This window comes from Pleurodeles waltl, chromosome 9, assembly GCF_031143425.1.
Source record: "Pleurodeles waltl isolate 20211129_DDA chromosome 9, aPleWal1.hap1.20221129, whole genome shotgun sequence".
In the NCBI taxonomy this organism is placed as follows: domain Eukaryota; kingdom Metazoa; phylum Chordata; class Amphibia; order Caudata; family Salamandridae; genus Pleurodeles; species Pleurodeles waltl.
The window spans coordinates 9325667-9342130 of record NC_090448.1 but is presented as its reverse complement, the minus strand read 5'-3'; the positions used below and the strand labels follow the sequence as shown (position 1 = coordinate 9342130).

The window sequence follows — 16464 nt, the reverse complement described above, 5'->3', positions numbered from 1 at the left end:
AACTGACCTACCAACCACCAGGCACCTGTGAGAATATGGTGACAGTCAGAATATGGTGAAAGTTGAGCCACCCCGCCAATGCAGGCAAATAAGATTCCACAAGACTCTGTAGGAACAGCAGAAAGAGCCGTAGATCACTCCCGTATGTCCTGGGACTAACAGGGCTAAGGAACCTCTCCATCGCTGCCACGTCTTGAAAGCCAGCTGCTCTAGAAGACAAAGTGGACTTGTTGACAGTTGAAATGACTCTGACCGGAGACCAAAGGAAGGTGGCACGAGAGGACAGCGGAAGTGACAGAAATTGTACTGCCCCCATTAAACTGAAAGAGGCTACCCAAGCCGTGGAGTTGTGGGTGAGGTATGGGCGTTTTTTGGGACTATCTGGGTGGGCCACCGCTTATGAAACTGTTCTTGAAACCGTGGCTCTGGAAGCCATGAAAGTAGACCTGACTGAGAGACCACACAAGGCTCCGGTGCTTCCATCTAGACCTGGTATGCCCCGCACTCCTTCCCATTCCAGTTCCCCATGAGCTGTGGTCACCAGAATTTTTTACTTTAGAGACTCAATACCACACGTGGCACAAACTTGAAATGAGCTGCAATATGAGTGCACAGGATTGAGCTTTTCCCAGACGACATGCGGCTAGTCTAGCACAAGTGTTAAATGTTTGAGGCTGCTAAAAGGAAACTTCTGATGGATACAACTACCTGTGGATTCCTCACCTAATGAATACTCCCATGGCGCCAGCATTCGACGGAAATCTTCTTACTAGTCTCTGCACGTCGACGAGGACGTCACTCTAGCCCACGCGACGCCGTCTGACGTCATACAGGCAATAAGAGGTCCTCGCCGACGTGCCGATGACAGTTCCCTTTTTTCCGTGCATTCGAAACGGTTATCTTCGAGGGAGCTACTGTTACCTTCGTGGTTACAGTGTATTGTCTGCTGCGTAGTCTTCTCTGCGGTAATAATGTCTCAGAGGAAGTCGTGTTTCAAGCCCTGTCGAGAGTGTGGGGGCAAGATGTCAGTTACAGATCCTCACTCCGACTGTCTATGGTGTTTGAGCTCCGACCACGACGTCTCGACTTGCGATTCATGTCAACACATGAATCCGAAGGCCCTGAAAGAGCGTGAGGCCAAGTTATTCATGGCAAAGTCAAAGAAGAAGGAGAAACATCATAAGAAGTCTTCTTCGCCAAGGTCTCACCGGCGTCATCGAGACTCCCGGCGCCGTAGAGACTCACGACGTCATTCCAGCAAGGAGTCTCGTTCGAGGTCACCTTCGGCTCGGCGTCGGAGGACTTGGGAGGTCAGCCCCACGGTCACGCCGCATCCATCGACGCCGTTGCCCTCTCCGGCGTCACCGACTTCGCCTGGTCAGGCGTCGGTGATTGAGGTGGTGCAGCCTCTTGTGTTTTCTCCGGCGTCGCAGACGTCGAGGCCGGCGTCGGGGTCGCCCTCGATCCAGGCACCCCAGTATCCGGCTTTTCCCACTCCTGGAGCCGATAGTACCGCGTTTCTTAATGCGATATATACCATCTTTCAGCAGATGGCTCCAGGAGCTGCTCCGGCTGGTCCTTCGGGGCCCTTGGCCTTTTCGTTGGGTGATCCTGCGCCTCTTCGGCCGGCACCCTTTATGCCCTTTCTCCCTTTTGGGAATGTGGGCTCGGCGCCGGTGCCGGCGTCGGTTGCTGCTTCGGATGTTTCGGCCCCGGAGGTTGCCCTTCCATCGAAGTCAGGATTTTGCCCTGTGACTCCGGTTGGTCCATCGGCTCCAAGACCTCGTCCTCCGGCTCCTGCCTCGGCGCCGAAGCTGCCTGTGGCGCCGGACGTGGCGTCAGATGCTTCTGGAGATCGGTGCCGTTCTTCGACGTCGGCGGAGGCCATGTCGACTCCGCGTATCGAGGAGAGACTTCATTCGAGGAGGCGTGCTCTCCGTCTTTTAGAAGAGCAGGAGTACCAGCGAGTCTTAGAGGAGGGAGAGATTGAGGACTCTGGAGACGGACTACATGGTCTGGATACAGCCAGTGGGCTGGACACTTCCCCTGAGTGGGACCTTTCATCTCCAGGGGAATATACGGAGGAGGCTGCTTCCTTTCATGCTGTGGTGAGGAAGGCAGCAAGCTTTTTGGACCTGCCTTTGCCGGTGGCAGAGGCGAAGCAGAATTTGCTGACAGACGTATTGCATCCGGCCTCTGCTGCAGCTGAGCCTCTCTTGCCATTTAATGAGGCTTTGCTGGATCCGGTGTTGGAGGTGTGGAAGAAGCCGGTGTCTTCCTCGGCCGTTCATAGGGCTGTGGCCAGGAGGTATCGAGCTGCACCATCTGACCCTGGCTTTCTCTCTAGACACCCTACGCCGGAAAGCTTGGTGGTGCAAGCCTCCTGTTCCTCAAAGTCAGCGCCTGGTTCCTTCCCGACGGTGCCTGGAGACAGAGACTCCAAGAAACTGGATGCGCAGTCCAAGAAAATATTTTCGTCATGCAGTTTGGCGTTGAAGGCCACCAACGCAACGTGCATTCTGGGGAGGTACATCCATGCTCTGATGGATGATATTTCATCTTCATTTACGGAGCTCCCCCAGGGTCTCTTGGATGTGGTCTCGGACGCCCAGGCTGCCGCGACCCAGATTATCCAGTCTGGGCTGGACACGACCGACTCTGTGGCCAGGGCGATGGGCACGGCTGTGGTGGCAAGAAGACAGGCCTGGCTCCGAAACTCAGGGTTTTCTGCGGATGTGCAGTCGACCCTGCTGGACCTCCCGTTTGATGGGGACAGACTGTTTGGAGCCAAGGCAGATTCGGCCTTGGAACGATTTAAGGAGAGCAGAGCCACAGCCAAATCGTTAGGACTGCAAGCTCCTTCTTCCTCTGCCTCTTCTAGATTTTTCAGGAGGTTTCGGGGATTTGGGCGTGGCTCTTCTTCCTCTTCCTTTCGGGGGAGGTTCCAGCAACCCGCCTCTTCCCTCCCCTATAGGTCATTTAGAGGGAGGGGGAGGGGTGGGGCCCGTACCAGAGGAGCCTCTCAACAGCACTCTGCCTCTTCCTCGTCCTCTGGAGGGGTGCAGCAGGGGAAGCAGCCTTAGGCTTCCACCGTTTCCCACTCACTCCTCTCCTGTAGGGGGAAGATTACAGCATTTTCTCCACAAGTGGAAGTCTATCACAACGGACACTTGGGTTCTCGGCATTGTGGGGAAAGGCTACGCCCTTCCCTTTCGGGAGTTCCCGCCCCTCATCCCGCCCCGCCCATCTTATTGTTCAGAAGAACACCTCCTGTTGCTAGAACAGGAGGTTCAAGTCCTCCTTTCAAAGGGCGCGGTAGAGTTGGTCCCAGAGCAGGAAAAGGGTCGAGGTTGTTACTCAAGATACTTCCTGATTCCCAAAAAGGATGGTCAGTTGAGACCAATCCTGGATCTGAGGATCTTGAATTGGTTCCTCAAACAGGAAAAGTTCAAGATGCTGACCCTAGCACAGGTGCTTTTGGCGTTGAACAAGGAAGATTGGATGGTGTCTGTCGACTTGCAGGATGCTTACTTTCATATCCCGATACTCAAGTCGCACAGGAAGTATCTCCGGTTTGTGGTAGGGTCGCAGCACTATCAGTTTGCGGTCCTCCCGTTTGGTCTTACTTCAGCACCTCGAGTCTTCACAAAGGTGATGTCCGTGGTTGCGGCGGAGCTCAGAAGGAAGGGGATAGCAGTATTCCCTTACTTGGACGACTGGTTGATCAAAGCCAAGTCCCCGGAGCTTGTGTCGCATCATCTGCAGTCAACAACCCAGTTGTTGTTCGACCTGGGCTTTTCGGTGAACGTGCCCAAATCTCACCTGGAGCCCTCTCAGCACCTCCTGTTCATAGGGGCAGTACTGGATACAACATTGAGTCGAGCCTTTCCTCCGCCTCAGCGGATTCAAGATATTCAGGAATTGGTTCCAATGTTTCGAAATGGAGCGGTAGTTCCAGTCCTCAAGGTCCTTCGTCTGCTCGGTCTGTTCGCCTCCTGCATTCTGTTGGTCACGCATGCTCGCTGGCACATGAGGGCTCTTCAGTGGTGCCTCCGAAGGCAGTGGTCTCAACACAAGGGAGATTTAGAAGGTACGTTCAAGATCTCCAGAGATGCTGCTGTGGAATTGAAGTGGTGGATTGCGGGCAACTATCTTTCACAGGGAAAGCCGTTCGCGCAGTCGCCACCAGTGGCCACGGTCATAACGGATGCTTCCACCCTAGGATGGGGAGCTCATCTGGGGGATCTGGAGATCAAAGGCCTTTGGTCTCCAGAGGAACAGGTGTTTCATATCAATCTGTTGGAGTTACGGGCTGTACGTCTGGCTCTCAAGGCCTTCCTCCCATCCCTTCGTGGTCAGTCTGTACAGGTCCTGACGGACAATTCTACCACGATGTGGTACATAAACAAACAGGGAGGAGTAGGGTCGTACCTTCTCTGCAGAGAAGCTCTTCGGCTATGGTCCTGGGCAAAGGACCATCAGATTTGCTTGGTGGCAAATCATCTGGCCGGGGTCTTGAATGTACGTGCGGACAGTCTCAGTCGCCAATTCTCGGCAGACCACGAGTGGCGTCTCCATCCAGATCAAGTCTGTTTAATCTTCCAGATGTGGGGGTTTCCTCGGATAGATCTGTTTGCCACTCGGGAGAACGCGCATTGCACGTTATTCTGCAGCCTCCAGTATCCGATGCAGGGAGCGTTGGGGGACGCGTTTCAGATAACCTGGTGCGACCAGTTGCTTTACGCGTTTCCCCCCATACCCTTGATTCCTCGAGTGTTGAGGAAAATTCGCCAAGACCGGGCCCAAGTCATCTTAATAGCTCCGGATTGGCCAAGGAGGGTATGGTACTCCGACCTTCTCCAACTCTCACTGTGCCCTCCGCTCCGTCTCCCTCTCAGGGCAGACCTCCTCTCGCAGTCGCAGGGGCAGGTTTTACACCCCAACCTCCAGAGTCTGCACCTACATGCTTGGAGATTGAACGGGGCAACCTGAGTTCCTTCTCTCTCCCGCCTGATGTAGTGGATGTTATCTTAGCGGCCAGGCGACACTCCACTAAATCTATCTACGCTAATAGGTGGTCTAAATTTGTTATGTGGTGTGGAGAGAGACAGATTGATCCCTTACATGCTCATCTGTCACATGTTTTGTCTTTTGCACTCTCTAGCGCAGAAAGGTTGTGCAGTGGCTACCATTAAGGGTTATTTGTCGGCCTTGTCAGCCTTCATTTGTCTTCCAGACCAACCATCGTTATTTAAATCCCCTATTCTCAGATTCTTGAAAGGTCTTCTGAATCAATATCCTCCAAAACCATTCGTTATGCCTCAATGGGATTTGTCCTTGGTCCTGACTTTCCTTATGGGGTCCCCTTTTGAGCCTATGCATTCTTGCCCCTTAAGGTATTTGGTTATTAAAACAGTATTCCTGGTAGCTATAACATCTGCAAGGAGAGTGAGTGAGTTGCAGGCCTTATCGGTTAAACCCCCTTATATAACGTTTTATGGGGATAAGGTGGTGTTGAGGACCAAGGCTGCTTTCCTTCCGAAGGTTGTTTCACCCTTCCATTTGGCTCAGACAATCACTTTGTCCACGTTTTATCCTCCGCCTCATCCTTCAAAGGAGGAGGAAAGACTACATCGCCTGGACCCAAAAAGGGCGTTGAGCTTCTATATCGACAGAATGAAGGATATCAGGCTGGAGGATCAGCTGTTTGTCGGATACGTGGGCAAGAGGAGAGGAAAGGCAGTCCACAAGAGAACACTCTCCAGGTGGGTTGTTCTTTGCATTAAAATCTGTTACTCTTTGGCAAAGAAGGATCCGCCTGAGGGCATTAGAGCTCACTCCACCAGAGCTAAGTCTGCCTCTTCGGCCTTGGCCAGGGGTGTTCCTGTGGTCGACATCTGCAAGGCCGCAACTTTGTCGTCCCTTCACACTTTTGTGAAACATTACTGTTTGGACTCTGAGGTCAGAAGGGACGGTCATTTTGCACGGTCAGTGCTGCAGGATTTCTTGGTTTGACCATTTAGGCACCCACCGCCGGGCGTGGTACTGCTTTGGGACTCTATTCATTAGGTGAGGAATCCACAGGTAGTTGTATCCATCAGAAGAACGAGTTACTTACCTTCGGTAACGACTTTTCTGGTGGATACATTAGCTACCTGTGGATTCCTCACGGTCCCACCCGCCTCCCCGTTGCCTTTTTGGTCTCTCCAAGCAATCCTTGAGTGTGCTCCTTTTGGTCTTCAAAGTTGCAATACATTTTGCATATATGATATTTGTATATATGTGTATATTTATATATAAATCTATATATATTGTGTATATACATGATTCGTATGTATAAATATATTTATTTGTTTAAAAAAAAAAAAAAAAAAAAAGTTATATTAAATCTACAGCTATTTTATTGCAATGTTGTGTGATTTACAATATTAAGAGATGTTGCTTTGCTCTTTCATTACATTGGGTTATTATTATTCTCATGCACGTAAAAAATGTTGGTACTGTCATCGGCACGTCGGCGAGGACCTCTTATTGCCTGTATGACGTCAGACGGCGTCGCGTGGGCTAGAGTGACGTCCTCGTCGACGTGCAGAGACTAGTAAGAAGATTTCCGTCGAATGCTGGCGCCATGGGAGTATTCATTAGGTGAGGAATCCACAGGTAGCTAATGTATCCACCAGAAAAGTCGTTACCGAAGGTAAGTAACTCGTTCTTCTTGAACATGGACTGAAATATATTTACTTTCTCAATCTAAGCTTAATTAGTCATTTTAAGTCGGTTCTTCCAGGCCATTGATTTGGCCAATCTGGTACAAACCCTGACAAGTCCCCCTCCGCTTTCTCCTCTCCCCACCCCCAAACACACCCACCACCACCACGAGAATACGTGCACCTGGGTAGATTGTCCAGCCCAATGAGTCGGACAGGACTGCTGGATCCGAATGAGAAATGTCCTGCTGAGTGAACCTGGCTATGCATGGAGAAGTGACCCAGTTGTTCATATGGAAAGGAGGCCAAATAAAAACAAGGCTACGTTAAGCCGAAATGCCAGCTAGAAACCTGAGTAATGAGGGGCTGGTGGCTGCTGCCTGACACCCCCTGAACCCCCCCCCCCCATTACTCCCACCCCCAGGCGACCCAGCTGGATTGAACATTGGTGCCCATTGAACTGTCCGTAGGAGTAGTACATAAGTGTGACCCCACATCTAGACTGGTCATTTACATTACTACTGTACTTGGTTTGGGAACAGTGGGTAAAGTTGTAGTTGGAGAGAGCAGTGAGAGGACCTGGCTGTATAGGTGCTAAGATGTCTGCATTCTAAGAAATCTGCAGTATCAGCATGTCACTCCGGCTCTCTAAGGAGTCTGCCAAATGAACGTGTCTGTTGTGCTCTCTGCGGGATTTGCACCACGAGTGTAGAAAAACATTTTTCTTTACTTTAAATTTCTCCACTTAAAAGAAAATGACAATGTTTTTCAGTTATAAATATGGCACTGTTTCTACCAGCCACTGAGAGAGAGAGGCCTGCTGTTTGTAGGTGTGACACTTTAAAAAGAGTGGAAATTAAAATAAAGAGTTAACTTAATGATTAAGTTAACTCTTTATTTTAATTTTCTGTCATTTAAAAGCATTCCCAAACATCTTTTTGTTCTCCTGCTCCAATATTGACTTGACAGCAGCTTTTAGTTTAGAGGTAAATACCTCAGTGTTTCAGTTCTGAACCTCTGTTACCCAGCCTGGCTCATAAATCCGAGAGAAGCACTGCTCATTATTAGGCTCTGCTATCTGCAGCCTGATTATAATGCCAAATAAACATAGCTTTTTTAAAACACTGTACTTATTTATTGCAGTTCATAGTTAAAAACAAACTCAAGGTTGTGAGCTTCTATGAAGCTTTCTACGAGCTGCTGGTAGCTCGCGGTCGACTATTTGGAGACACCTGCTCTAGACACTCATGTGCTTATTCCCTTGATTAGAATTTTCTTGAGTGCCTTCATTTTCTTTTTGCAGTTTTTTTCTGGGTGGGTTTGGGTTACTCCTTCCACAGTGTACCTCCTCGTTGAGTAGACACTGAATCAAGGCGACACATGCTTTAGGAACTCTGCCCATGTACCCAGTAGCAGTTGACATTTGTGTCCTCCTGCGATGTGTAGCTATGAGATGTTTAGACCACATAGTTCCAGGTTCCTTTGCAATCCTCCCTATGTGTGTCGATGACCAGCTATGCTTGGAGGTTTCAAATGACCAACGGAACAAACTGATGGAAGGCGATCGTGCTGACACAAGTTTAACAAAGATTCATTTCCTCTCTTTAGTGCACAGTGCGGCAGTGAACGGCTTGTCTTTCCATCCTTCTGGGAATTACCTCATCACTGCTTCCAATGACTCAACTCTGAAAATACTGGACTTATTGGAGGGAAGGTTGCTGTACACTCTTCATGGCCATCAGGTGAATAGAATGAAGTTTTGTTTATTTTGCAGCCTACTAGTTTGTTGTGTGGCGTCTTCTCAAAGGAGATCTGCTTGACTATTGTGGTTCCTTCTCAACCTTCACTTTTATCGAGAAGGTAACAGGTACATGGCTGGCATCCCTGTTTCTTCTTCCATCATCTTTTCCAGTAGGTCCTAGGAGATGTATTGTCAAGTGGTAGCAGAGTTCATTTAACCCACCCTCTAAATCAGTGCAGCCTTGCAGCTATTACTCTGTTCCATTTGCTGTCAGTCTGTAAATGCAAGGGCCTACTTGAAAGTGATCAGTCCCCTGCAACTAAGATGGTGTCAGACAAACGTGCTCTAGAAATGAGAAAGTATGGGCCCTTCGTTCCAATCCACACAAACTCACTACTCCTCAAAGCGTAAATTAATTGACAAGGGGACATCTACCTCTGTATCAGTAAGGTAGGCAAGCAGCTCTGCATGCCCGGGGGTAAAGGGACGCTTCAACAACCCCAAATAGCAAGAACTTTAACTCCCACTATTTTCTAACCTTGTAGAGGGAGCAAATTCAGTTATTATTCACTCGGGCGCTCCAAAATGTAAACCAGTTCCTAAAAAGAGAATGTAAGGCCTCTTTTATTTTGCTAAAATATTCATTCTTATAAAAAAGACAGGGTGTGTGCTTGCAACTTCATGGTTGGCCTCCTTTTAAGCTATATCACCAAACTTTAGCTGACCTACTTCGTTGTGCCTCAGGATTTACTTCAGAAGGACATCCCAACTGGTGTCTGGGGTTGTGAAAGATTTTAACCCAGTAGGAACAGACTGGCAGTTGTAAACATGAGGGGAAGAGGTACACACTCTTGTTCACTCTCCAACTCAATGTCTGCAGTCCAGAAATGGACAAAATGGAACGCATGTCTCCACAACCGCATATGGGAGACTAGAGGTAGCCCATGCCGCTGCCCTGGAATGGCGTCCTTTGTGTTATCTCATGCTCGATTGGTTTATCCTGATGTTCTTTGTTGGTTTCTAAATATTTTATCTATTTCAAAAAGTAAGCCGGCTTTACCACACCATAAGGATGGCGTACCACTGGTTGCCCTAATTAGGTGGTAGACAACTATCTTCCATTTTGTCTTTTTGTATTGCAGGTCTTCCTGGACTTCTAAACATGGTATTTATTTAACTGAAGAGAACCATCATAAACCAGCTACCCACATATTTTATAAAAAATAAAAAAATCATGATTTGAAATAATATAATGTTGGAGATACTTAAGCATGTGGTAGTCTTAGGAACATAATTCATTGAGTGAATATTTCATTTGTTTCCTTTGTATCAAAACGTTATGATAAAAAGAAAATAAACCTCACAGGACATTAGGTGGTTACTAGTCATCACATTCAAAATTCATAAAAAATCAACAGAAGAAACATATTGCTACCAAAAAGAATGGTTTACAAGTATTCCAACAAAGTTCAATTGGAAAAGGGATAATAACTAAAAGTGTCAGCAATTAGGCAGTTATAGAGACAGTGGTGATGCACCTGCTGGCTTCTTGCAGTTGATGATACCCATCATTTCACATCTGGCTGCCTTTGGTCCACTACCAGATTCAGCCAGGGTCAGGTTACAGTCTCTCTTGATTGCCAAGTTGGGCGAGCGCATATCAGCACAGATCCTGACTGCCTCTATTTGCTTCAGTTTGATGGTCATGACTATGGGGGTTATCCAAGAGGTGAGGCCTGTGGCCTTCTCTCTGGAACTACTTCCGGTTTTCTGAGCTTGGTATTTTCAGTCTGAACTGTGTTATATGAGACTTCTTAAGCATAGAATAATACTTGTGTTAGTGAAGTATGTTGTCTTATGAGTGGGCCACATTCTGTGACAATTCATTTTGATCTCACTTTGCTGTCTTCATTGCTCTCTCCCAGTTTAAATATCATTGAGTGGCAGAGGTCGTAGTCATTCATATACATATGTTAGTGTTGATCGGAGTCTGTTTTGGGCGTAGCTTCACTCGTGTAGATTGTATTTTGTCCAGTACCTTACCTGATGTCGTAGTCCTTTCTTTGTGCAGCAGCGGAAGAGCGTATAGTGTGATGACGCTCTGCATATGATGCAGATGCGAGCTTCTGGTGGATACTTCTACCTGCACCTTTCTCGGTCAGTGCTCAGGCCCCACGCACCACAAACCAACCTTGCAAGTGTCCGAAATTCAACATTTGTCACTGGCAGAACCTTGAAGCCTGACGTTCTAGGTGGAGACATTTCGCATGGCACTTCCAAAAGCAAACTTCTGTGAGACATTTCCACCGAGAGCTGCTCTGGATGTGGATCGAAAGCGCGGAAACGGGGACCTGATGTCAAGTCATTAGGTGGCACTTTTTGGGCTGAAGTAATGTAACGTCTGGGGAGGTACCCGATGGCGAGACCGCACCGGGACCTATTACAATTTTTCCCAGATCCAGTCTGGCACCTGGGGGTGGTCAAGAGGTGGGAACTATGCAGGCAGATGGCGCATCTGGCAGAATGGTAGTTATTGAAAGTAGTTAACTTCTTCATTGGTGTAGTACTTAGCACCGTGATTTTGGTCCTCTAAGGCAGTGGTCTTCAAACCTTTTCCACCATCTACCCAGGTCTGCTCTGTTCACACATGGACTCTCTGCTCCTCACACACCACTCCTCCCTGCCCACTCTGCAACAATGAACACTCCCTTCTCTCTGCTCCTGCCTCTTACTCACTGCTTGCACACTGACCCTCTGTTCCGTACCCCTTCGCACACTGACCCTCTGTTCCGTACCCCTTCGCACACTGACCATCTTCTCCCCTCTCTGCTCACACACTGACCCACTGCTCCTTACCCCCATCGCGCAGACCCTCTTCTCTTGCCCCCCTCTGTTCCCATACTGACTCTTTGCTCCTTGTGCTTTTTGTTCACACACTAACACACTGCTCCCTGCCTCCTCTACTCACATGCTGCCTCCTCTACTCACATGCTGCCTCCTCTGCTCACATGCTGCCTCCTCTGCTCCCATGCTGCCTCCTCTGCTCCCATGCTGCCTCCTCTGCTCCCATGCTGCCTCCTCTGCTCCCATGCTGCCTCCTCTGCTCCCATGCTGCCTCCTCTGCTCCCATGCTGCCTCCTCTGCTCCCATGCTGCCTCCTCTGCTCCCATGCTGCCTCCTCTGCTCCCATGCTGCCTCCTCTGCTCCCATGCTGCCTCCTCTGCTCCCATGCTGCCTCCTCTGCTCCCATGCTGCCTCCTCTGCTCCCATGCTGCCTCCTCTGCTCCCATGCTGCCTCCTCTGCTCCCATGCTGCCTCCTCTGCTCCCATGCTGCCTCCTCTGCTCCCATGCTGCCTCCTCTGCTCCCATGCTGCCTCCTCTGCTCCCATGCTGACCCTCTGCTGACCCGCTGCTCCCATGCTGACCCTCTGCTCCTTCTGATCCTTCTGATCCCTGCCCTGTACCCCTTCTATTCACTCAATGCCTTCTCTGTTCATATACTTCCTTCTCTGCCTTTTTGTTCAAACCATGCTGCCTTCTGCTCCCGCACTGACCCTCTGCCGCCTTCTGCTCCCGCACTGACCCTCGGCTCCCACTGACTCTGCTCACACGCTGACATACTGCTTCCTGCCCCCTCTGCTCACACACTGGCCCTATGCTCCTTACCCCGTCACACAAAGATTCACTCCACCCCTCAGCTCACACGCTGACCCTATGCTCCCTACCCCCTCTGCTCAGACATTGATCCTCTGCTTCCTACCCTCTCTGCTCCCACACTGACCCTCTGATCTCTGCGCTCTTCCCCTTCTATTCACTCAGTGCCTCCTCTGTTCATACACTTCATTCTCTGCCCTTCTGCTCATTGTGCCCTCTGCCCACGATCTGCCCCCTCTGAAAACTCAGGGTCGTCTGTTCTCCCTTCCTCTTCTGTTCACTCAGTGCCTCCTCTGTTCATACACTCTCTGCCCTTCTTTTCACGCACTGCCCTCACTCATCACACAGTGCTCCCTCTGAAAGTACACAGTCCTCTCTGCTCCCTGCCATTTCTGTTCACATGCTGCCCCTTCAGGTTTCTGAGCTCCACACTACCTTCAAAAATATTTTTGTCCTACCAGTTGGTTTGGTGTGTGCAACAATAGTAATTTCTAAATATAAATATCGGGAATTACTTATGGGGTTTTCCAATGGTAAAGTGCGCATAGATGCAATTTCTGTCCAGGTGACAGATTTTGCAATGTTGTAAATGTACGTTACAGGCAGGATTTGTGAGATTTCAGTGTGGCCTACCCGTACATATAGGTGAATATCCTCAAACATATGCACATGCGTGTCTATGTATTGCTTGCAGGCAGTTTTCACCCAGGAAATGATCCCAGATTTACTTCAATGATAGACAGAGGTAAGTTCCTTTCTGGTGGGAATGGGACAATCCTATACCTATTGGAAGGGTAGGGAAAGGCCTTTTCCTCCAGGGAAAATATTTTCTTTTTGGAGAGAGAACAATTGTTTAATTGAGAACTGTGCACGATTTACTCATGTTTTCCACAAACTGGAAAGTCTGCATGAGTGAATTGTGTATATAGAAGTACTGAGAAAATGTTACTGAATTTAAGGCTGAGGTCTATGCAATCTATTAATGGTGGGCGAAATAATTAACCAAAGTGCGATATGCCGGTTCTTGTTCTGTTTATTTGTAGAGCGCAGTATCATCCGTGAGGATATGCTAGTGCCAGGAAGGTGTGTGCGCCTGGCCCTGCCTATGGTAGGATAGTTATTTGGAAAGCCAGGTATGTTGTTGAAATCAAGAAGAGGAGAGGAGGCTCTGATGTGGAACTGGAGGCCGTTCCACACTTTAGAAGCAATTTAAGTAAACGTCCATCCTCCTTACTTGGTTGTTTATGCGTGGGATGTGTGAGTAGGAGTCCTGCACAGCGGAAGTGTCTGCGTGGTTACTGGAAGGAAATGCGACTGTTCAGGAGGGTGGGGCCTAAGCTGCATAGTGCTTGCAGTGTGAGAGGAGTTTGAAGAGAGCGTGCTTGTGTATCGGGAGCCAGTGGAGGTCTCTGAGGTGTGATGTGAGTTCTGTGTGGGAGGTTGGGGATGAGTCTGCTTGTCGAGTTCTGGATGGTGTGCACTCTTCTAGTGAGTTGCTTGGTGAGCCCAGCATTAAGGATGTGCCTGTAGACAAACTTGCTGGTGGCTACAGTGTCAGAAGGGTGTCTTGTACGAAAGGGAAGTATGAGTTGTGTGTTGGTGTGGGGGAGGGTTTTCTGATGACGTTGGTCAGAGGGACGATGTATACGTTGAAGCAAGTAGGGCTGAGCGTTGGACGTGGAGGCAACTCCGCAGATGAGTTTGGACGTCCGAGACAACATGTGCCAGGCTGACAGCTTGTGTTCTATCTGTTAGAAAGGAACCGATCCAGCGGAAAGTGGATCCTTTGATATTCGTCTCATGCGGACGCCTGATTAGGAGGGAGTGTGAGACCATGTGAAATGTTGCAGAGAGTCCCAGAGAATGATGGCTGCTGTCTCTTTTGTCAAGGATCATGTGGATGTTTGTGGCGGCGATGAGTGCTGTTTTTGTACTGTAGTTAGGCCTGAATCCAGACTGCTTGGCGTCAAGGAGCTGGTTGTTGCTGAGTCCATGAGTGAGGTGTCTGATAAGTTTGTTTAAGATTTTTGCTGGGTTTGGTAGAAGAGAGATTAGTCTGTAGTTGGAAAGCCTGGCTGGGTTAGCGGATGGTTTCTTGAGCAGGGGCATGATGTGGCATGTTTCCAGGTGTTCAGGAATGTGGCTGAGTGGATGGAGGTGTTGAAGATGGGTGTTAGCACTTCGCTGATGGGTAGAAGTCCTTTGATGAAGGTGTGGTAGGGTCCGATGATACCCCTGGGTGGATGATTTTCATAATGGGAGCAGTGATTTCCACAGTGGTGACAGTGGGCCACAACTTCAGGGTTTGCTTTTCAGCTGGGATGAGAAGTTGCAAGGGTGACAGTCCAGTTGATGATCAAAGCTGCAGTATATGGAGGTGATTTTGTTACAGAAGAATTCTAAGAGCTTTTTGCAAAGCTCTTGTGATCGGATGTTGTTGCTGGAGGTGACAGAAGGAGCAGAGGGGTATTTTTATGGCGATGAAGATTTCCTTGGAGAAGGGCTCTCTGGTTCTAAGACAAGGGACCTCGAGGCCATAGCTGGTCTAGGCCCTGATCAGAGGAGGCAGTTGCCGGTTCCTAGACAAGGCCTCACTAGCAAGGTGCCGATATTAGGTCATGACCTGAGTAGGAGGTGGGTTGCATTTGGACAAGGCCCTACTACTTCTAGGTCATGACCAGAATGGGCGGTTGGTACTTCTTGGACAAGGTCTCACTGGTCCTATGATGAGGCCGCTCTAGGCGGTTGCTGGGACCTGAGCAGGGCTCACTAGGAGGCTGTTGGTTCAAGCTCATGACCCGAGTTAGCGGTTGCAGGTGTTCGGAGAAGGCCTTACTAAGAGGTTAGGGCTTCTAGGTCTTGACCACGGGAAATGGTTGCATCAGTGGAAGGTTGCTGGTTCTTATTGGCAAGGCCCTTGGTCCTGAGCTAAGGCCTGACAGCTTCTCTGATAAGGCCTCAATGGGCGAGTGCTAGTTCTTGTTGCACGAGGCCCTTGTCCCTGAGGTAGGGGTTGCTGAGGCTTGGACAAGGCCCCCGAGGACTGTGCCGGCTCTAGGTCCCGACCGCAGGAGGCAGTTGCCGATTCTAGGGCTTTGAAACTGGGTGGTTACTGCAGCCGTGACTAGTGGTGGGTGCCAGGTCGCCTGCAGGGTTATCCGGCTCGAGTCAAGGACATAGCAAGACGCTCCTTGCTTTGCACCAGGTCGAGTTTACTGACTGTTCAGATTGTTAAAATAAAAAAAAAATAGGAATGTGCTGGCGTCCTGCCAAGCCTGCGGAATGCGTCACCTGGCGGGCTTGTTTTTGTGGGATTCCTGGGCGGCTGCTTCCGGGGTGAGGAGGGGGTACGGCCTCATGCTCCTGGTGGCGGCCTGCAGCACACGCCCTCAGCTCACCCCAGAGGTAGAGCCAAGTTTACATTGCTCGAGTCCAGTGTCCTGGAACGGAGTGGCCACCCCGGCGCGCCATGACGCACGGCCGGCGGAGGTGGCCCCTTCCTTCTGGGGGTGCCTCGCTGTCCCGTCACGTCCTCTGAGCCAGGTGAGCATCACTGCTGGGTGCCCGGTGCCCATGCACTCTGGCACGTGGGCTCGAGGGGCGCTTTACTCTTCCACGCACAGATATCTCATTAATGAATGAGGGAGTGGAAAGAGGAGCTGCACTGGGAGTGAATGAGTAGACCGAGGAGCTGCACTGGGAGTGAGTGGAGAGGCAGAGAAGGCTCACTATGCTGAGTGTATTACTTGAGTAAGGGAAGTGCTTGGGCGTATGAGCTCCAGCAGGAGGAATGAGTTGATGGATCAGTTCCCGTAGGAGTGAGTGATCACAGGTGCTGCTGCGGGATGGACTGTGGAGGTCACCTAGGAGTGAGTGAGCACACTTCTCCTGTAAGAAGAGGGAATGGACGGTGGCTCTGCTCTGGGAGGAGTGAGTGACCAGAGGTACTGCTGCGGGATGGACTTGGGAGGTCACCTAGGAGGAGTGAGTGAGCACACTTCTCCTGTAAGAAGAGGGAATGGACGGTGGCTCTGCTCTGGGAGGAGTGAGTGACCAGAGGTACTGCTGCGGGATGGACTTGGGAGGTCACCTAGGAGGAGTGAGTGAGCACACCTCTCCTGTAAGAAGAGGGAATGGACGGTGGCTCTGCTCTGGGAGGAGTGTGTGCACAGATGTGTGTAATCCCCTTGACCTGGGGGGTCTCTCGAGCCCAATGAGCCCTGTCACTCTCTGTAAAAGCCACAGGACTGAAGGAAAGGCGTGGAGGTGCCCCTCTAAGGAGCAGCACCCCAAGAAAAACCAGTACTAATGTACGCATCTAAGCAGCAGCACCCCCAGAAACAAAATTAGTACTCATGTAG

The 16464-nt window shown here is 50.0% G+C and overlaps 1 protein-coding gene across 1 annotated transcript in view; it reads left to right on the top strand.

The window, feature by feature from the left end:
- POC1A (POC1 centriolar protein A) overlaps positions 1-16464 on the top strand; it is a 125285-nt gene that overhangs the window by 64120 nt on the left and 44701 nt on the right. Inside the window, exon 7 of the mRNA XM_069206099.1 lies at positions 8316-8449. Within this exon, the coding sequence (XP_069062200.1) occupies positions 8316-8449 (134 nt within the window). The remainder of the gene's footprint in view (positions 1-8315; positions 8450-16464) is intronic.